This window comes from Anguilla rostrata, chromosome 14 (assembly GCF_018555375.3).
Source record: "Anguilla rostrata isolate EN2019 chromosome 14, ASM1855537v3, whole genome shotgun sequence".
In the NCBI taxonomy this organism is placed as follows: Eukaryota; Metazoa; Chordata; class Actinopteri; order Anguilliformes; family Anguillidae; genus Anguilla; species Anguilla rostrata.
Window position 1 is genome coordinate 1,134,760 of NC_057946.1, and position 21,495 is coordinate 1,156,254.

A 21,495-nucleotide genomic window follows, 5' to 3' on the forward strand; every position below is an offset into this window, starting at 1 on the left:
ATTTGACTTTTTTTAAAAAAAAACCAAAGGCCAGTAGTTGTGTGCAATGCTACACCTTTGCGTACCTGCTACGCAGCGCCGGCTGGAAGCAGTTTATGAATGGCACCGTGACGGCGCGTGGGCCGGCATTCACGCGCAGGTGCGCTTGCACAGCTGCGGACGAGAACGCCAGAAGAAACAATTATTTTTGGTGTTCTAACTTTTGTTGAACTTCGTGTGTTTGATGCGTACGTCGAAATCTTATTTGTTTGGAAAACGACTACTTACAAACAACCGTACAGCCGTGTTGGATTATATAGCTACACCCTGGATAAGATCTTCAATCAACTCAAATCATCAATAAGTAAGTAGTGTTATCAAATAATTGGGGACAGCGAGTATGGGCTAATTAAACGAAGCGCGTTTGAGTCTGTCTATTTGCGCTAATAGGCCGTGGTTTACAAGTTATTATTATATTTAGAAAACCGTAGGTCTAACCGTCGAAGTCCACCGGAGTTACATTAACCGGGTACAGCCACAGAAATAACAACCTGTGCTGGTGCCAAATGCTAAAATAAAAATACATTAATTTCAACAAAAAATTCAAAACAAAGCAAGTTGGCTGGGCGATTGAGCGGACAGGCCAGTGGGAAGGCCCGAGCAGAAGACTGAAGCTGCCCTTAGCTCCGCAGCAGTAGACCTCTCTCCTGTGGTTAGATGCCGGCTGTTTTACCCCGGGTATACAGGCCTGCATGAATGAATAGGTGAAGCTGAAATTCACTCACTGTGCAAGCAGACTGTGGTGGTCAGATTGGCCAGCAGGGGTCGCTGGTGAGTAATGATACTCAGAGGCTGAATACCTCCGTCCCTAGGTGGCGCTGCAGGAAGTTGGGTGTGTGCTGCCCTGAGACTGCCTGCTTACAGCCTGCACTGGTGCATTCTGGGGCCCATCCACGTGCCAGAGCAGCACCTTAACAGCCTGACCCACCCATAAATCATCAGTTCTGCAGGATTAACAATCGCAGACTGTAGAAAAGTACACTGCTCAGTGGTGTGAGGCAGGGATACGAGGAGCAGACCATAATTGGTTCCATACTGTACAGGGAGAAACTTTCAGAAGTTACCCTGTGTGAAGGCAGCGAGGCAGAGATTTCAGTCTCTGCTAATTCAGAGAGACCTCATGTGATCCTTTTTCCCCTCTTGGCTGCACACCCTCTTTGCTGATCATATTTCTCCCTTCATCCCACTGCTGTAGTTTCTTTTGTCTTTTCAGGCAACTACTATTATTATACTATTCTCTCCCTCCCCCTCTCCCCCCCTCTCTCGCTCTCCCCCTCTCCCCCCTCTCTCTCGCTCTCCCCCTCTCCCCCCCCCCCCTCGCTCCCCTCTCCCCCTCTGCTGAATTTAGGGTTTTTCATGGTTTTTTTTTTTACTCTGGAAAGCATCTGATGGGAAGCGCTGTGTGCGTGTAGATGTATTATACAGAAATAAAAATGGCTGGATGGGGCAAGATGTGTGCAGCAGTTCATAGGGCAGCTGATCCCACCCCCCCCCCCCCCAAGGTATGCCCCCCCCCCAGCGGGTGGTGGTTCGATCCTTGCCCTGGCACTTTCTCTGCTGTGGCACCTTTTCCACGGTTATCCTCTCTGCTTTTTACTTGCCCCAATAAAGCAAAAATCTAAAATAATCTTGGCGATGGATGCACTGTCCTGATATCCTTGAAAAATTAATCAATTGATCCTATAATAGTCTCGTTTTAATATTTTCCCATTTGATACAGACAGTTCAATTAAAAGCTTTGCCGAAGGGCTCTATACCTGTTACCTGTTCACCTGTCAGGTGGGACTCTTAACTCGCTGTTTAACACTTGCACGAGCCTCTCTCTCTCTCTCTCTCTCCTCCCTCCCTCCTCCTCTCTCTCTCTCTTTCATCTCTCTCTCCCCCTCCCTCTCTCCTCTCTCTCATCTCTCTCTCTGTCCTCTCTTCTCCTCCCTCCCCCCTCTCCTCTCTCTCTCTCTTTTCCTCTCTTCCTCTCCTCTCTCTCTCTCTTTCTCTGTCTCTCTGTCTCTCTCTCTCTTTCTCTCTCTCCTCCTCTCCTTCTGGCAGTCACTCCCAGGCCATACGCTTTCGGATATAAAATGGTAGTAGTTGAGGAACTTGTTGCCAGCGTGAGTGGTTTGAGGTTCCAATCTGTCTAATCTGTAAAGGCTCGCTTTTCCCCTCTAAGGTGGCTTTAAACTTGCCTGGCAAATACATCTAAACATTCAGCTGTGCAGATGTATAATGTTTGTACTGTGCATATGAGATGTGTGAGCCTGTGGCAAACACGTTTTAATAGTGGTACATTTAATTAGAGGGTCCCAATAAGTGTAAATGTGGAAATGGAATATTCAAAGCTGCAGTTTTACACACAAAATGGGCAATGTCGAGCCACAGCTGTAGTTTACACTTTTCTGTCGTAATATTAAGGTGTTAACCAAAGAAAAAATGAAAAGGCGAAAAAAGCAATGAGGTAGTTGATTGCAGCAGGTGCTGCTCACTAACAGGTCACATCAGGAAGGAATAACGATGGGCTGCAATATTTCAACTTAATTTAAATCCTAAAATAGCCACTAAAATAGTTATCTGCCAAAACTGTTGAAATAGCTGTAATGAGTAATGAATGGGTAATGAGTACTTTGGGGATAAAGCCAGCTTGTCTTCCACCTGCAACTTCCAGAAAGATTTAGCAATTTTGTTCAATAAAACTTAATGCCTGCTATTGATACTGGGCTTTAAGAGAAGGCTCAGGAAATGTAGTTTTGGATCTAATGTTGCTCGGTGCTTTCCATAACGCGTAAAGCAGCGTAATAATCCAACACTTAGCACCACGCGGGGAGAGCCATTAAAGAGCTTCTGTACGGGGCGCAGAAGAAAAGGTCTGAAACTCACTTAAACTGCACTCACACGGGCTCTTAATGGAGTCTGGCGCGGCGTCAAGAAAAAAGAAACCAAAGTGCTGAGGGCCTGTCCCACTGGATGGCATTCAACAGTGTTTACACTCGGCTAACAAGAAGCGCTTTGAGAATACTGAAGAAAATTCCAGTTAGATTCCCACTGATTGTGAGAACTTTGTATTGTATTGTGTGTAGGAGAGTGTTTCTAAAGCAAGTTCTTTCAAAGGGGGGAAAACAACTTTCCACGCTTGTTGCATGCAGACTGTTAACAACCCTGATTATCATTTAGTCATAGAGAAAAATAATTGAGAATGAGCGTCAAGAACAATTTTAGAATGTTCTTAATCTAAGTATGGTGTTTACACTGGTTTAACATTGCCAAATGTCCTCCATGCATCCATCCGTTTTCTAAACTGCTTATTCTTAGTTGGGGTCGTGGGGGGTGGGTTGGAGTCTATCCCAGCATGCACTGGGCGAGAGAGGCAGGAATAGGTCACTAGTCCATCGCAGGACGCACGCACTATTCACTCACAACCCAATACCTAAGAAGAATTGGACATGGGGAGAACATGCAAACTCCACGCAGAATGGCACTAGCACGCCTGCCAGAATGCTGTATATAGGGTAGTACTGTAAATGTGTCTGTTTTGAAGGAACTCTGAAGAAATTAAATAACTGTTGTAATTATTGGTCAGAATTTACTGACTTATTCAGGGTGGCAAACTTCACGGAAGTAAAATCAGAAAAATGCACTTCATGAATTATTTATGGCGCTGGTGACTTTAAAAATGAATAAATTAACCGATCATCTCAGGCAGAGAGTCATGACAGATTAAAATAAAAATTCAAAAAGCATATTTACACAGCAACGTGTATACATAGCTCCTAATTTGGAAGGTGGCGCTGATTTTATGGTAACTGCCTCTCTAGCTCTAGTGGTGTTTGCTTGCTAAGTTAAATGCTAAGTTTTGCCAAAAGCAGCTTGATTAAAATGCAAATAGCCCTTCAAAGCAGAGCTATTTGCATCAAAGCAGGATCCCAATCTTTTTCGAGCCAAACTGTCCATTTATTTGATCCATTTTTTGCCCCTCTTGCCGATTACGTTTCTTCCAGCCTCACAGGGAGGTGAGAAGGCAGGGTTGGGTGGTGCCAGGGTTGGGTGGTGCCAGGGTTGGGTGGTGGCAGGAGTTGGGTGGTAGGGTTGGGTGGTGGTTGGGTGGTGGCAGGGCTGGGTGGTGCCAGGGTTGGTGGGGTTGGGTGGTCAGGCTGGGGTGAGGTTGGGTGGTGCAGGTTAGGGTGGTGGCGGTATGGTGGCGTGGTGTGTATGTGCCAGGCTGGTGTGCCAGGGTTGGGTGGTGGCAGAGTTGGGTGGTCCCAGGGTTGGGTGGTGGTACTGTTAGACCACAGTGTTTGTTTTGCTCATGAGGGGTTGCTTGGCTTGCCTGCAGATGGAAGACTTGGCGGTAAGCGTTTCTTTGACGTTACCGGGTGCTCAGACTAGAGACAGGAGCTCCAGCTGTGTGACTCTAGAAGTATTGTTTTAACCACAAATATGTGACACAAGATTTGTGCAGCACTACAGGAAAAAAAATAGGCGGGTGAGTTGGCGGGTGAGTGTGCGGGTGAGTTGGCGGGTGAGTGTGTAGTTGAGGCTGTGGGTGAGTTGGCGGGTGAGTGTGCGGGTGAGTTGGAGGGTGAGTGTGTAGTTGAGGCAGTGGGTGAGTGTGTAGTTGAGGCAGTGGGTGAGTTGGCGGGTGAGTGTGCGGGTGAGTTGGAGGGTGAGTGTGTAGTTGAGGCAGTGGGTGAGTTGGCGGGTGAGTTGGAGGGTGAGTGTGTAGTTGAGGCAGTGGGTGAGTTGGCGGGTGAGTTGGAGGGTGAGTGTGTAGTTGAGGCAGTGGGTGAGTTGGCGGGTGACGTAGCGGGAGGGCAGACTCACGCAGTAGTAACAGCTCCACCCGGTGGCGGTGTGTGCGCTCTCCCTCATCTCCTGCAGGGCGGCGGTACTGAGGTAGCCCATCTCCCGCAGGCAGCCGTCGTGGAAGACCCGCCTGCACGTCCGGCAGGGGAACAGGTCGTCCGCCGTCCACACCTCACACACCTCACACATCTCCTCGTCCGCCGGCTGTGGAGAGGGGGCGGAGCCACAGCAGTCACACACACGCACACACACACACACACACACAGTGCGTAATGAGGAGGACAAGGCCGTTCAGCCCGTCTAGAACACGCAAACGCGAGCATGCCTAATGAGAACGGGCCAATCGGTTAATCTAGATCAGAGGTGCCCAAATCTCTCCTCGGGTGCCCCCAGCTGGATACAGGTATCTGATCTGCTCTGTCTCAAACACACCTGATTGGACTAATCAATCCCTTTATTCGCTGCATCAGGTGTGACTGAGATGGAACACATCCGTTACCTGGATCCAGCTGGGGGTACCTGAGGAAAGGTTTGGGAACCACTGATCTAGAACATCATAATATAAGAACACAAAATGAGGAGAACAGGCCTTTCATCTCATCTGGAGCATTTAGGCTGAGATGCCACTTTGATACGCTTGGCGAAAGCCATGTGACATGTGTAGCCCAAGTCTTATTTTTATTAGATCAGGGCAAGTTGTGTCCCACTCATCAACAGAGCTGGGCTCAAACACAAAGGGGATTCTGCCTTTGGTATCTGTGGATATGAGGGGGAAACCCTGCTGGATTAGTTGTTGTAGAAAAAATATTGAAGTCAAGGCGTGAATCCATCCTGACTGACAGGTGGAGGATGTGTGTGACCCCAAGCGGTGTTTTTTCCTACCATAACACAGCTGTGGTCTGTTTTAATATTTATTATTAAATTTTAATTACGCTTTAGCTTACCAGAAATAATTCCCATTGAGGTTCAAATCTCTTTTACAAGGGAGTCTTGACCCACACAGCAGCACAGAAAAAAGTTTCCCATAACACAACATAAATAATAATAACTAATAATAATAATAATAATAAATACCATTGCAACTGTTTGACAAATGAATAAAGACACCCTGCAAATTAAAAAGCCTCTTTAAAGCAAAAAATGAGTTTCAGTGTTCTCGCAATGTTTCTTCTGAGTTTTAGATAACATCCAGCGGATCTCCTGGAAACACGAAGAATGTGCATAATTATAAATCTGTCATATAACTCTCTAGGAGCCGAATAATGGTCGCTCAGAAGCAGCCGGCTGCATTACGGAGCTCTCTAAACTCAGTCTGCTACTGTCTGGCCTCCCTCTGTCCGCTACGCTCGGGTGTCAGATTTATGGGTGCGCTGTAATGTGGTGCGTCTTTGCACTTTGCGCTGTGCTGAGAAGTGAGAGAGAGAGCAACAGCTCCAGAGGAAACGGAAATGATAGAATCCGAAGATAAATGCTTTGTGACTCCAGGCTGTTTAGAACCTTAATGTGAACAGACAGAGCGGTGCAGAGTAATGAAGAGGTCATGAAAAATTGAGCGAGTTGAAAACTCGGACCATCAATTACAGGTGAGGAGTGAGACGCCATTTTGTGCTGCGGAGACAGGAGCGAGACTAGCGTACGTACGGCTTCACACCTGGACTGCGCCAGCTGGACTGGCATTTCTGCAACGTTTTCAAATTTTTGTTCTTTTTTTATTTATTATTGTCTCTTCCAGAACCATTAGATATCAGTGATGGCGTACAATTGGACACAATTAAAGAAAAGAAAAAATTAGACGGAGGTTTGCCTATAAACCCCATGGAGCAGTTATTTATTATTACACTTTAAAAAACCATGATTCGATACATGTCCTACTCCTCAGTAATGCAGAGAGTGGCTGATAATCGCCTGTACAGGATCGATCCTGACAGACTCGTTTGTTGCTCTCACATGAACTGCTGTTTTCAATCCATTTCCAAATAACGATTCTTCACGTCCGCAAGGCATGCTGGGATAGCTGACGATGCGAGGCAAGCTGGTGGGGCGACCGGAAGGACGGGGAACGTGGTGCGATAACCAATCAGATTAGACCGTGTGAATTTAGAATTCTGTTATCCTCGTAAGCGACCGATTGTGGGAGAGGGGAGCGATGCCAGGTGATCTTGTTGGAGGATGTGTGGCTTCGCTTGTCCTGGACCGGCAGGTACGCCTGAGGTTTTTTGTCCACCATTTTGTCCCACCTCTTCTGCTTGGCTGGTTATGTTTTCTACAAAGCTTTTCATCCCCAGGAATACTACTGTTCGCTTCTTTATGGGTTTTTGTGTATTACTCTAGAGTATTTATATTTGCTCTTATGGTTTGACTTGTTCTATTTGCCATTGCTTGCCACCGTCAAGGAAATGACATCTCTGTGTTTGAAAGGATCGTGTGATAAAGCACTATCCATTATATGCAGCATGGAGAGAGATGTGCAGTACTTTTATACAATACATCAGTTTACTGCTTGCTGAAGACAAGGCAACAAGCTTTCTGGTGATGTGCTCTTCGTTCAAATGAGTGTTTATGTCAAGCTTTACACCAGTCTCATTCCAGATTGATTCAGTCTCATGTACATATTCTTCTACTTCCCACTGACACCGCTTCGAGAAAAACATCTTGGCTCTTTTTTCCAGCCGTAAGATCATCTAACTGCTGCTGAACAAACAAACAAACGCACACACGTACGTGAGAACGATCCGTTTAGAGCCTTTCCACACATTCTAGCCTGCAGCCACAGCTAAGGTTTCAGTGCCCTGTCACTCCTGGAGAACTGGAATCTGTTGGCATGGCACTCCTTGGCGGCGTCTCTGACCTGACTAGATTGGCATCGTAGCGCCCATGTCACCTTTGGTCCTGGGAAACGTTTCAGCCAGCCTGACCATCGTGAGCGGCAGGAAGTCCGAGTTCTCTGACTCAGCCCCTCTCATCTCTTCCATGTCTTGTTGAGATCTTGTGAGCTTTTTTTCCCGCCCCGCAGTCCATCCGTGGAAACCCGGCATCACCCTCCATCAGAAGATGCCCTATGACCTGGGTTTGACGTCAGTGTGACATTAGATTTTGACGCTAGTATGCATGCACGGCAAAAACTTGAATGATTTGATGGTTTAAACGTCATCAAAAACTGAGCTGTGCTCACAGACCATTTGCCAGTGGTTGCACGGTAACTTGATTTGCGCCCGTGTAAATCACTCGTTAATATGGTGCTGCTACAGTAACATTTTCCAGCTGTTGCTGAATAAGCAGGCTGAACACTGCTCTGTATTTTCCTTAGTGAATCCACCCAAGTTATTTGGTCCGCAATATAAAGTTAATTACTTGACATAAACGCAGCAGCTACATTAAGCAGCAATGCTTCAAAGTCGCTCTCTGAAATAAAGGTGAATTAATTCACTTAAGGGACCTGTGAATTAGGCCGTTTGCTCCCGCGATTAAATGACTGGTAAGTATCAGTGTCAGGCCACACATTCCACAGCTAAATCAGGGGGGCAATGAAAGTAGACAGCCTGGTATAATATACATACTACTGCCGCTGGCCTTGCTACTGTTACTGCAGACCGTATATACACATACTACTGCTGCTTGCTATGTACTGCACTGCCGTTTATGGGGGGGGGGGGTGTCTGTCCCCTCAGCATGTTGTGCCTGGCCCCCCACCCCCCCAGAAATATATCCGATCATTTTCTTACAACCATGCTCTCCCCCAGGTCCGCAATTGCAGTTCTCCCCTTTCATATATGAAATGAAAGTTTAGACACTGTACAATATACAAGTCATTATGATTTCTTTTAGATTAAGAGGAGTCTTTTCAGTAACTGACATTGTATGACCTTAAATGCAGAGAGCAGTTTCCAAGAATAAATGGATCTTGTGTGTGTGTGTCTGTCTGTTTGTGTGTCTCTTTGTATGTGTCTGTGTGTGCGTGTGTACATTTGTTTGTGTGTGAATGCATATGTGTGTGTGTGTGCATGCACATCTGTCTGACTATGTGCCTGTTTTTGTGCCTCACAGAGAAAATGGTTAGACATCATTTTATTAATATGTGGTCACTTTCCAGCTGTAACAGCAGTGTAGTGTTCTTCTACTTATACCCCAAAGATGTTTTTAGGGTCAGCCACTGTCTGACCACAAAATCCATCATTTCAAACAAGGCTCAGTGTCAGGGGCTGTGTCTTAGCCAAATCCAGACACGGCTGCCTGCCTGCCTGCCCTGGCTGTCTCTGAGAATACATTTTTCCCAGCTCGGTGGGCTGTGGAGGGGACGTGAGCATGACGGGGTGCCTGTGCTGATGTGTGCCGCTAATTTTGGGACACGAGGAGAAGTTGCGCAGTGCAGCTGCAGTCAGCCTGCCTGCTGAATCGTGAGCAGGAGAAGTCTGCAGCGCTGCCAGGCGAGATGCCCTGAAAACTGACTGTTCGGAAGAGCCCAAATTAATCAGCCCCTGGAGCATTTGTGCGTGCGTGTGTGTGTGTGTGTGTGTGCGTGTGTGTGTGCATGTACATGTCTGTGTGTGTCTTTGTGTGTGCACATACGCGCACGTGTGTGTGTGCATGAATGTGTGTGTATCCATGTTTGTGTGTGCGTGCATGCATGTGTGTGCATGTCCGTGCATGTCTGTCTGTCTGTCTGTTTGTTTGTGTGTGTGCGTGCGTGCATGCGTGCCTGCCTGCATGTGTGTGTGTGTGTGTTTATACGCGTGTGTGTGTGTGTGTGTGTGTGGAGTGCACAGGAGAGAGTCCGTCGTGTCTGAGCAGTGGGGGGGGGGGGTAGAGAACTGCACATGGCTCGGCTCTCTAGACACCCCCGGCCCAAACCCAGGGGGGCACAAATACAGATTATGTACTTATTTGGTGGACACAAGCCATCTGCTACTGGGACGTCTTGCTTATCCTGATATGACCCCGCAGTTATTTTTATCTCCTCTAGGGGGCATGAGTCTCTGGTCTTAATCTCTAGAACCAGTGTGCTGAACCTCACACTACCAGGGACATTAAATAAAAAAAATATTTTTGAAAATATTTTCACTGCGACATGTTTTTGTCATGTGTTAGGTCAAAAACATTTTAATGCTTAAACTGCCGGTTCTCAGGCGGATATAGTAGATTTTTCTTTGCGCAGCTGGTCTCTAATGGAATTCAGGGCCGGGCAAAATTCCATTGATTTGTTTCCAAAATTACCAAACCTCAAAAATGTACAAGTTCTGAATTTCAAATTGCTTGCATAAAGGTTGTTGTCATTTAAATGCATTGCCAATTCGTGCTTGCGGTGCGAACTTAATTGGAGGTCTCACCCGCAAATTTAGCCGTTTAAATTGGAACAGGCGGCTGCTGCGCTTGGGTGCTCAGCTCAGTTCCCTCGGCTAGTTTCAGGTCAGCGCGTCGCTTTGGGCAGATCTGGCGGCCGCACCCTCGCGCCCCTCAGCCGCTCTCTCTCTCTCCGCTCAACCGCAGGAAGCTCCTCTGGAAGCTGGGAGCGAGGCTCGTTTGTGCGGCTGGTTTGCTGGACGTCCGTGTCTGTGCAGCAGCGCTTCATTAATGTCAGCACGGGGAGCGCGAGCCAGCGGGGCGCGGCGTGGACCCCGGCCCGGCCGGGCGGCCTAATTATCGAGCACACGGAAGTCTCCGGATTCAGGCCCGGAGTGATTGATTCACGGTTGTCACTAATGAGTTTGGGCAGTGAGGCGGGGGTATGGGCAGGGCCTTGGGCAGTAGGCCCCGTCAGCAGCGCTGATATATTGTGCGTATTGTATTCCGATTGGCTCTCCAGTTCTTTAGTGTGAAACGCTAAGATGAATTAGCAGAGGCTAACTCTGTGGCCCGAAACAGCAGCCGTGGTCTGGCTGTCCTGCTCCCTCCTGTGTATTTTTGGGTGTCCTCTAAGCTTCCGCATGATTTATTTGACTATAAATTGCTTTCCTTCACATTAGGCGGCTTTAAGTGAAGTCCGAAGGTTTACACATTTGGCCGTTTACTTCATTCACATCACCCACCTGCTCTCTCTGGCTGAGGTCCACCTCCAGGGGCTGCTCATCCTTGGCATCCTTCTTCGGCCGAACGAAAGCAGGGGGCGTCAGCTGATTCATCCTGTCCATCTCCTCAGGCTCCACCCCTTTTCCGTCGCGCAGTCGGGACCAGGACTCCTGATTGGCCCTGGCCTCTTCCTTGGGCGGGGCCGAGGGCTGCTGCGCACTGGAGGGCTTGGGGTTTCCCCCCTCCTCCTTCGGCTCGTTCTCCTCCGTCGTCCTGCGAGGCCAGGGGGCGGAGTCTGCTCCCCTGGCCACGCCCCCCGCGGGCTCGTCCGCGTGGCTGGGCGGAGCCGGGCGGTCCCGTAGCCCCTCCTTAAACGCCGAAATCACCGTGTTGCACTTCTGCACCTTCTCCACCTGCTGCTTCCTGGACATGAGCACGCCCATGGCTGTGGGGAGAGAGAGAGGGGAGGTTATGCTTCTGGGACTGAGGACGCCGATGACTGTGGGGAGAGAGAGAGAGGAGGTCATGCTTCTGGGACATGAGGACGCCCATGACTGTGGGGAGAGAGAGAGAGGAGGTTAAGCTTCTGGGACATGAGAACGCCCATGACTGGAGAGAGAGAGGAGGTTATGCTTCTGGGACATGAGGACGCCCATGGCTGTAGGGAGAGAGAGAGGAGGTTATGCTTCCTGGACATGAGGACGCCCATGGCTGTAGGGAGAGAGAGAGAGGAGGTTATGCTTCTGGGACATGCGGACGCCCATGACTGTGGAGAGAGAGAGAGGAGGTTATGCTTCCACATTTGGAAGGAAGGAAGGAAATTTGATCATCACATCACACAAGTTATAGTACAGGTAAAATATGATATAGGAAGTAACACAATAAGTTACAAATTTCCTATTATATACTCAATGAAAGAAATCATCAGACATTTAATATCCCTGTGGGTAAAAGTAAGTGCACCTCCCTCGTATCAGTAACTGGTAAAACGCCCTTTACCTAATTCTTTTTTGGAAGTGCTGATCGAGGGCATTATTGCCTGGATGAAATTCTGACCCACCCTGTCTTACAGAATTGTTTCTTCTCTGGCTTTCTTTAGTGCAGAGCTCACATTAGGCCCTTTAAATGCATCTCAGCGGACTTTCAGCAGTGCAGTGCATTCTGGTACAGCGCAGAGTACAAGGCCGGCTCATTGGTCGAGAACATTAGCATTAGCATCCAGCCCTCGAGGCTCACGCTGTGGAGGGGGTACTTATGCAGGGGTGTTCAGCCATGATCATTTTCCTGTTGAGTTCAATGGGAGAATTAGCTTGGAGGAAACCCAGAGCTGAAGTACCACTTTACAGTGTGAAATATGCCCGCAGGATGGAGATGGATCTGGGCTGCACTGTTTTTGGGGTGTCTCGCCCACGTGTGTGCCTGGGGCATGTGTGTGGGAGGTGCGCGTAGAGCGCCAGCAGACTGCTTGTTCCGCGTAGAGCGCCAGCAGACTGCTCGTTGCGCGTAGAGCACCAGCAGACTGCTCGTTGCGCGTAGAGCGCCAGCAGACTGCTCGTTGCGCGTAGAGCGCCAGCAGACTGCTCGTTCCGCGTAGAGCGCCAGCAGACTGCTCGTTCCGCGTAGAGCGCCAGCAGACTGCTCGTTCCGCGTAGAGCGCCAGCAGACTGCTCGTTCCGCGTAGAGCGCCAGCAGACTGCTCGTTCCGCGTAGAGCGCCAGCAGACTGCTCGTTCCGCGTAGAGCGCCAGCAGACTGCTCGTTCCGCGTCATCGTCGTGAGAAACGCCGGTCGGCCGCTCTGCTCTGAAACACCGCGGCCTCGTCTCGTTTCCGCCGTGTCCTCTGCGACACGACGGTTACGCCTCTCCACACGGTCAAAGAAACCCAAAACAGACCCAACGACCCAACACCGGGCCCGGCCGAGTGTCATCACCTCGGCGCTCAGTACTGAAAATAGCTGCTGGGTGGCTGCAGCTCCGTGCGTGACAGGCCTTAATCTGATCTGGGGTTCAGTCTCACAACAAGATTTCCTCTGCTTCTACCTCTCAGGTGGCATCAGGTTTGTCTGCTCGGGGGCGGGGGGTTAATGGACTTCCTCAGTCGCCCCCCCCCCCACCAAGGCTGTCTGATGCTCTCTCTCTCCCTCTCCCTCCCTCCCTCCCTCTCTCTCTCCCCTCATATCACATTGAGCTTCCCTCCAGAGTGGGATAGACGGGGCATTGTTTAATTATGAGGGTATAACAGGGGCCCTGAGTCGCCTGTGTGGGAGCTAATGAAGAGGAGCGGGCTGGCATCTCCGGGGGCGATTAATCCCTACCCATGATGCTCTCTGCTCGCGCTCCGGCGGAGGCTTTTAATAACGGCGCGCGTGATTGGCAGGCGTCAGCCGGGCTGCGGGCCCAGGGTTCACACGATTCGCACGCTGGCGGAGTGTTTTAATTTGGCAGCGACCAATCGTGTGGCGATGAATCGCGCGTGTCCTCGGCTGGCATGACTGCCGCAGCGAGGTCTCCTGGCAGTGACTGCGCAGCGAGGTCTCCTGGCTGTGACTGCGCAGCGAGGTCTCCTGGCAGTGACTGCGCAGCGAGGTCTCCTGGCTGCGACTGCGCAGCGAGGTCTCCTGGCAGTGACTGCGCAGCGAGGTCTCCTGGCTGTGACTGCGCAGCGAGGTCTCCTGGCTGCGACTGCGCAGCGAGGTCTCCTGGCAGCGATCGCAGTGAGTCTCCTGCTGATGCGCACGAGGTGCATTGGCAGGATGCGCAGCGAGTCCCTGGCAGTGACTGCGCAGCGAGGTCTCCGGCATGACTCGCACGAGGTCTCCTGCGTGACTGCGCGGCGAGGTCTCCTGGCAGTGACTGCGCGGCGAGGTCTCCTGGCGGGTGACTGCGCGGCGAGGTTCCCTGGCGTGACATGCGCAGCGCAGGTCTCCTGGCATGACTGCCGCAGCGAGGTCTCCTGGCTGTGACTGCGCAGCGAGGTCTCCTGGCAGTGACTGCGCAGCGAGGTCTCCTGGGTGTGACTGCGCAGCGAGGTCTCCTGGCTGTGACTGCCGCAGCGAGGTCTCCTGGCAGTGACTGCGCAGCGAGGTCTCCTGGCTGTGACTGCGCAGCAGTGCGTTTGGAGCCACAGAATGCATTCCAGGAATGTGGGGGAAAAATAGCAGAAACAATTTTTCATTCAAAAGAAGATTAATGAATGGATGGAATGAGTCTGCTGAAAGTGATAATTATCTTGTGCAATAGCCTTGCTGCTGATTGGCTGTCTTGGCTGTCAACACCCAGTAGGTAACAGCAGTTACGTTTTTTCTCCGGAAGCATTTTGCACAGCCTCTTTAGCTGTTTAGTAACGCTTCAGGTATAATTAGAAACAAGAAAGTGTAGCCGGACGACCAAAAGAAATGCATGACTGTTCGACCAGTGCCATCAGTTTGCAGCGTGGCGCTGTATTTCGATCTAACCTTACTATTTTGCCACAATCACTAATTATCACTGCCATATATCGCCCAGCCCTGTTTCGACCGAGGTGTTCTTCATCAAGCAGCTTCTGCAAGGCTGTGCTTTGCAGGACCATACTGGTATTTTTCGATCTTAAAGCCCATTTACTACACATTTCTTGCCAACAATCACACTGGGGTTAAGAAGTCATGGATGTTTGAATTTTGTTAGTTAAACTGTCTTTTCTCCATGGGCTACTTTCTGGCAGGGAGACATTTTGTTGTGGTGGTCTCTCCAGGAAATGTGTTGTGACTGACTAATGTGATTGCAGAAAATGTCATTGATTGGTTGAAAGTTCCATCCTGTATTTTTAGTCTGGCCTTGCTCATCCAATCAAAGAATACTTCAGAGTCAGGATTAATGCTGTTCCCTGACCATTCCAGACTGGAAAAAATGCTGAGGTCCCTACTTGGGAGTTAACCAGGCTAGTTATCGCATAAATTCACGCTTTAAAAAGCGTTACTGTGCTAATAAATAACTTTGACAAAACAATTTTCATAATAATGGATTACCTATCAAGTCACTGCAAGTTGATTTTGTACTCTTTGATACTCTAGCAAATTTAAAAATCTAAAAAGCTGCTGTATACTTTGCAAATAGTTTTTTCAGCAGTGTAAATTACACAACATTTTTAGTAAATGTGCTTAACATCCGAATTACCAGTATGGTCCTTTAACTTGATGCTAGCTACAGTACATGTATGACATTACAAAAAAAGGTGCTTTTGATTGGTTGAAATCAGGGAGCACTGATCAAATATAAAGGCTTCTAGAGTTTCTTCAGATGGTTAAATTGGAAGTCTATTTAATGCAATATACATTTGCAGCACTGATATTTTAGTTTCCCCTGAACTTATTTTTTAATTCTCTCAACTGGGTATCTGAGTGCTCCCTGTGTTTTAAAGATGGTTCATTTAATTGTAGATAATATTCATCCTGTGTGTGAAAAGAGAATTTTCTGCTGGAGCACACGGTTTACTGTATAGAAATATACTAATTATTATATTTAATCTTTACCTTGGAAGTCTCAACTGCTGTTAATCAATGGGATAAAATAGGGAATGAACGTGGAAAATGCTAAATGTGAGAAGCAGAGTTTGTAGTCCCGTTAATATCTCAGCCTGTCTCTAACTTTAACCCAAGATCCCAGTGCTATCCATAACCACTAACTCCCTGGCTCCTGCCTGATCCTACCTTTTTATTATCATTAATCAGGAATGTAATTCTGCGGGTGTTGCACAGTATTTACCATCAGTTTCAAGGCAAGTTTCATTATTACGGTGCCTGCAAGGCGTATGCAGTCTCTTGCTATTTCAAGTGTGACCAAAATATAATCGCCAAGAGTATGTATGTGCTTAGACTTTGATTTGGATTAGACCATTAATAATGTGAATCTGTGCTCTGTTTTTAATGTATTCGCTGTAATCCATCAAAGCCCCTATGTTCCTACCCTCAGGCCGATGTGGATCGGTGCTGGATTTACAAACTAATATTTAACCTGATTAAAAAGTCACCTTCACTTTAAAAAACTTGCATAAAATATGGCTCCTTGGGTCAGGGGGAACCTTTTTAGCGATGCCTGTAATCTTCAAAGGGGGGAATTCTGCCATCTTACATTACAGGCTTTTAGATGCTCTTATCCAGAGCAACTTACACAACTTTTACACAGCATTTACTTTGCATATATTTATACAGCTGGATATAGCTCCTTACCCATTATACTACACTGCTGCCCCTCTTTCCCCAAAGAAAAGCCCCCTCCACCTCCTATGCAGCAGCTGTCTCTCTCTGTCCCTCCCCTGAAATTATCACGAATTCTCACAAAAAATACGCTTAAAGGAAAACCATCTGGTGGCTGGGTGATATTTTCAGTGAGCTCGCCGCATCTGCGAACGCGTTTCAGAATCAGCCCTTCAGAATGTCAGCAGTGACGTAAAATCTGCCGCGTGCTGTTCGTCACACGAGGTTCGATTTATCCGCTATCGGGTCTAGACGAGGGATAGTTAAGTCCGTTCATTCGTCCGTTTTCTAAACCGCTTGCTTCCTGGTTAGGGTCGGGAGGGCGAGAGGCAGGAGTACACTCTGGACAGGTCGCCAGGCCATCATAGGACACACACCATTCGCTCACACGCACATACCCCAAGGAGAATTTAGAGTCTCCAGGTAGCCAAAAACCTGCATGTTTTCGGACTGTGGGAGGAAACTAGAGTACCTGGCAGAAACACACATGGACACGGGGAAAGCATGCAGACTCCACACAGAAAGGGGAAAGCATGCAGACTCCACACAGAAAGGGGAAAACGTGCAGACTCCACACAGAAAGGGGAAAGCATGCAGACTCCACACAGAAAGGGGAAAGCATGCAGACTCCACACAGAAAGGGGAAAACGTGCAAACTCCACACAGAAAGGGGAAAACGTGCAAACTCCACACAGAAATGGGAAAACGCGCAAACTCCACACAGAAAGGGGAAAGCATGCAGACTCCACACAGAAAGGGGAAAGCATGCAGACTCCACACAGAAAGGGGAAAGCGTGCAGACTCCACACAGAAAGGGGAAAGCATGCAGACTCCACACAGAAAGGGGAAAGCATGCAGACTCCACACAGAAAGGGGAAAGCATGCAGACTCCACACAGAAAGGGGAAAACGCGCAGACTCCACACAGAAAGGGGAAAGCATGCAGACTCCACACAGAAAGGGGAAAACTCCACACAGAAAGGGGAAAGCATGCAGACTCCACACAGAAAGGGGAAAACTCCACACAGAAAGGGAAAGCATGCAGACTCCACACAGAAAGGGGAAAGCATGCAGACTCCACACAGAAAGGGGAAAGCGTGCAGACTCCACACAGAAAGGGGAAACGCAGACTCCACACAGAAGGGGAAAACTCCACACAGAAAGGGGAAAGCATGCAGACTCCACACAGAAAGGGGAAAACTCCACACAGAAAGGGGAAAGCATGCAGACTCCACACAGAAAGGGGAAAGCATGCAAACTCCACACAGAAAGGGGAAAACTCCACACAGAAAGGGGAAAGCATGCAGACTCCACACAGAAAGGGGAAAGCATGCAGACTCCACACAGAAAGGGGAAAGCATGCAGACTCCACACAGAAAGGGGAAAGCATGCAGACTCCACACAGAAAGGGGAAAACTCCACACAGAAAGGTCCCGGCCGGGTTCGAACCCAGGACCTTCTCGCTGTGAGGTGCTGGTGCTGTTCGCTGCACCTCGTTTCAGTGCTGTCTCTCTGACTGCTACACAGTGCAAGATTACAGGCAACGCAGAGACTGCTAATGAGTTTTGGTGGCTTTTTTTTCCCAAATTTCCTACGGATTGTCAAAATAGCATTTTTTAAGTAGATGCAAAGCAGGGGGATCAGTCAGAGTCGCTGCTCTCGAAATAAAGCAGCCAGCAGCCATCCCACCATGCACCCTGCTCCTGTCAAATGGCTGAAGCTAAGCAAGTGTGGGCTTGGTTAGTACTTGGATGTGGGACCTCCTGGGAAAGCTATGTTGCTGCTGGAAGTGGTGTTGGTCAGCCAGCAGGGGGCAATCTACTATCTGGTAAAATAAACCCCAATGCCCCAGTGCAGTGACGGGGACACTGTGCTGTAGGAGATGCCGTCTTTCGGATGAGACGTTAAACCGAGGTCCTGACTCACTGTAGTCAGTAAAGACCCCATGACATTTGTTGCAAAGAGTAGGGGGTTCCCCGGTGTCCTGGCTAAATTCCCAACCTGGCTCTCTCAAACTTGCCACCTAAACCATTTTTCCACTTAAATCGTGAAATATTATGTTGATTTAATTGGCTAAAAAATGTTCTCTCCCTCTCCAGCTTAGCTAATGGGTGGTGAGCGTTCTGGTGCAAAATGGCTGCCGTACATCACCCAGCTGGGTGCTACACATTGGTGGTGGGTGAGGTGAGTTCCCACTCATCACTGTAAAGCACTTTGAGCGTTCAGGGAAGTGCTATATAAATGCAATGATTCATTCGTTCGTTCATTCATTCGAAGACTGCATGAAAGCGAGCGGTGTCTCCTTAATTCAGAGCTGCTTGCATCGTACCCCTGAGGTACTTTGTCTCAGGTACTTCGTTATGCATGCAGCTTTGTAAATGGACGGCGTTGCCTGATGTGAGCTGTTTAATTCACTCTGGTTAATGGTGGGGTTGCCAATCAAATAAAGAAACAATAAAGGATTTAATTTTGAAAGGTGCCTGAGAAGCAGTGTGCTTAATTGATGCGGGTATGAGAGAGAGTCTGTGGCCGGAACTTGTATAATCCCTCATGTAATTAGCTGAGTAGATGAGAAGATCTCCGGTTCAGAAGAATACAGGGATCTTGATTATAAAGATAAGATTTTTATTTTGTAAGATTTCTAGGCAAACAGGTTTCAACACACTGCATCAGCAGCTCATTCATACATTTCCCAGCCTCCCTTGTTCAAGGCTAAGAATCAGGGAAACCATTTTTACATTTTTATATCATGAAATGTTTTTTTGTAGGTGATTAAATTAACTGATATCTTCTTTTTTTTGTTTGTTTACCTGCTCGGTTTTCTGTTTTGCTGACCATTGGTAGGATCTTTAATGTGTTTGCAGAACAAAATTTAGGTTGGCCATGGAGGAAATCACAGATTAACTGGATGATTAACAACATTTGGAACCTTCTTGTGCCTGATGTGGCACCAGATGGGAGTGGGAGTACGAAGATCTGTTCGCTGTTCTGGAAAGCTCTCGAAACCACAGTAATGACACCTGGAAATATGTGATCTATAATTTATTTCAGTGCTTGTATGATTTCCTGACCTTGTGAACGATCACGTAGTTGATTAAAATTACTTGGTTTATGTTTTAAATTGAAATAATCTATTTCTAATTATAATAATAATTATATCATAAATGCCAGTGAAGGGACTATTTTCCCCCAGTGCTTGTTCCTTTATTCATTTATTTATTTATTTTTTGACTATGGGAAGCTGGAGCAATTAAATCAGATCGTTAAATCGTTCTGTATGAATGTCTTTTCTCAAATATGCATGAGAGGGACCTGGCTGTTTTTCTGCTTAATTGCGTGGGGTGGGGGGGTAGGGGGGAGGTTAGAAAGGGAGAAGGGAAATCACCTTTTGGGGTATTCATGTTATGATGCACGCTGTGGCCTGGGAGGCACCGTTGGGGTAATGTAAAGTTTTACATAGTGCGCACTGTAATACACAGAAGGCCTGATCAGGCAGAATGGTAGCGTTTGTTTTTTAGACTTATAAAATTTGAGTTTAGCCTGACTCACTAGGTGGATATGTATTTGGCGTAGTTCCTGTAACATTGGGGAAGGAGGGGGTGCCCCTGAGGTGTGCTGTCTGCACTGCAAGCACACAGCGCTGTTTGCAGCCACAGAACAACACTGCTGCCATTCTCCTCAGATCCAGCCTGATCACTCCTCAGTGTTCCATACTGGGTACGTCTGCCAGATTATCTGGATATGTACTGAATTTAAACAGGAGTGAATTGGTTGATGTGGGAGAGCTTTTTGGGGGGGTGGGGGGTGGGAGGGGTTGGGGGGAAGAACTGTTTGTGCAGGGGATATCTTGTTTTTTATCCATTTTTGAAACGAACAACTATTTTCTGTTCAGTGGATTAATGGATTACTAAAGCGGAAATTGTTCTGAAATTAATGCTTTGAGTAGAAAGAAAGGAAACGTGATCTTGATGACAAGGGTGTTGCTGATGATGATGATGATAATGATGATGATGAGTCATGCCTACATTAAGTTTTCACGTGTGTTCCAATCCATGGAACTACAGTATCAGTGAAAAGTTTAGCTTTGTCTTGGGCCCAGAAGAGAAGGGAAAAAGAGCATTTAAAGGCCATGGTGAACGGAACAGCCCCTGTACAGACTAACATGTCCTCTCCTCCCCCACAACGGCTTTGATTCCTCTAATGATGGGTTACGTTTTCCCCCCTAAGAAGCATCCAGCAGCATTTAAATGTAGATGACAGGTTGTGGCAGAAAAGCTTTAAAGCTTCTGGCATAATTCTAGCTTTTTATGTAAAACTGTGTTGTTGCCAAAGTGGTTGAACAAAGAGCACTCAAAAGATGTAATTCTTGATGGCCTCTTTTGAAAAATGAAAGCACTCAAGCCTATATAAAACAAAACGTGACACGATTTGGTGTATGTTTTGTTTTTATTGCTGTCTATAGTGTGTATACAGTATATTTCTTTGAACGTTCCCTGGCTGCTAGAACTTTTATGGATCTGGCAGCGAACCTCGATTAATACTCCACTTGGCCGAACGCAAACGCCATCATTTACTGCCTGGAACAGAGATCTGTCCCGGAGATGAATGGGAGTCCATTTGCTCCCGTGATATTGCTTTGGGGAGCAGAGACCTCCTTGGGCTTAAATCACCGTTTAATGGAGGTCCTGTGTGGGGGGGGGGGTCTGTGTGGCGTGGGGCTGTGTGGCATGGGGCCTGTGTGGGGGGGGGCGGGGGCCTGTCGGGGGAAAGCTATCACCACCCGCACGACTCCGGCTTTAATCCGTCAGGGAGAGGGCCCCCGTGTGACTGACAGGACCCCGGCGTGGGGGCCCGTAATGAGGCGGTGTCCAAACACGCCAGAGACCGTCCCACCGAGGCTGGTCACATGGGCCCCCATGGGCCCCCATGGGCATGGCGAGGTCAAAGGGCCCCAGACAGGTATCGCTTTACCCCCCCAATCAGATTCCCCGGGAGTGACGCAGTGTAATGGAAACTTTTGTGCTTGGATGCTGTCACTTTGCGTTGCCTGCCCTGTGGAATCAGATTAGTTGCTACTAATTGTGGTAAAACGCAAAATACTCTGATGTTCTTGGACTCAAACATTAGCAATTAATATATGAGGTTTGGAAAGAGAGTCCTTATACATGCAACACAGGTAATTACAGTCTGTCAGACAGACAGACAGACAGACACACACACACACACACACACACAAACATCCTCCACTAATGATGATGTGCAGTTGAATTGGCTTCAGTGTGTTCTCCCCTCCTTCGTGCCCGTACCTCGACTCCAGCCTGGAGCTCCAGAGGTTTCACCCTGTCCCTCTGAACTCCCCTATACTGAACTACACCATTTGGACTTCTATTACTGCAGCTAGTTTATTACCTCAACTGTTACCTTCTCAT

General features: G+C 48.1%; 1 protein-coding gene and 1 long non-coding RNA gene across 6 annotated transcripts in view; one reads left to right on the forward strand and one right to left on the reverse strand.

Moving 5' to 3' along the window:
• The window catches only part of LOC135239535 (PHD finger protein 24-like), a 37,353-nt gene that overhangs the window by 11,678 nt on the left and 4,180 nt on the right, over positions 1 to 21,495 (reverse strand). For all 5 annotated transcript variants that reach the window (XM_064308243.1, XM_064308241.1, XM_064308244.1 and 2 more), the window contains exons 2-3: positions 10,857 to 11,281; positions 4,852 to 5,037 (exon numbers count right to left, since the gene is read on the reverse strand). In XM_064308243.1, coding sequence (XP_064164313.1) covers positions 4,852 to 5,037; positions 10,857 to 11,279 — 609 coding nt within the window. In that variant the 5' untranslated portion in view covers positions 11,280 to 11,281. The remainder of the gene's footprint in view (positions 1 to 4,851; positions 5,038 to 10,856; positions 11,282 to 21,495) is intronic.
• Positions 84 to 4,980, forward strand: LOC135239536 (uncharacterized). Its single transcript, XR_010325403.1, has 3 exons — positions 84 to 343; positions 4,364 to 4,447; positions 4,909 to 4,980. It is a non-coding gene; the product is annotated as an uncharacterized LOC135239536 (long non-coding RNA).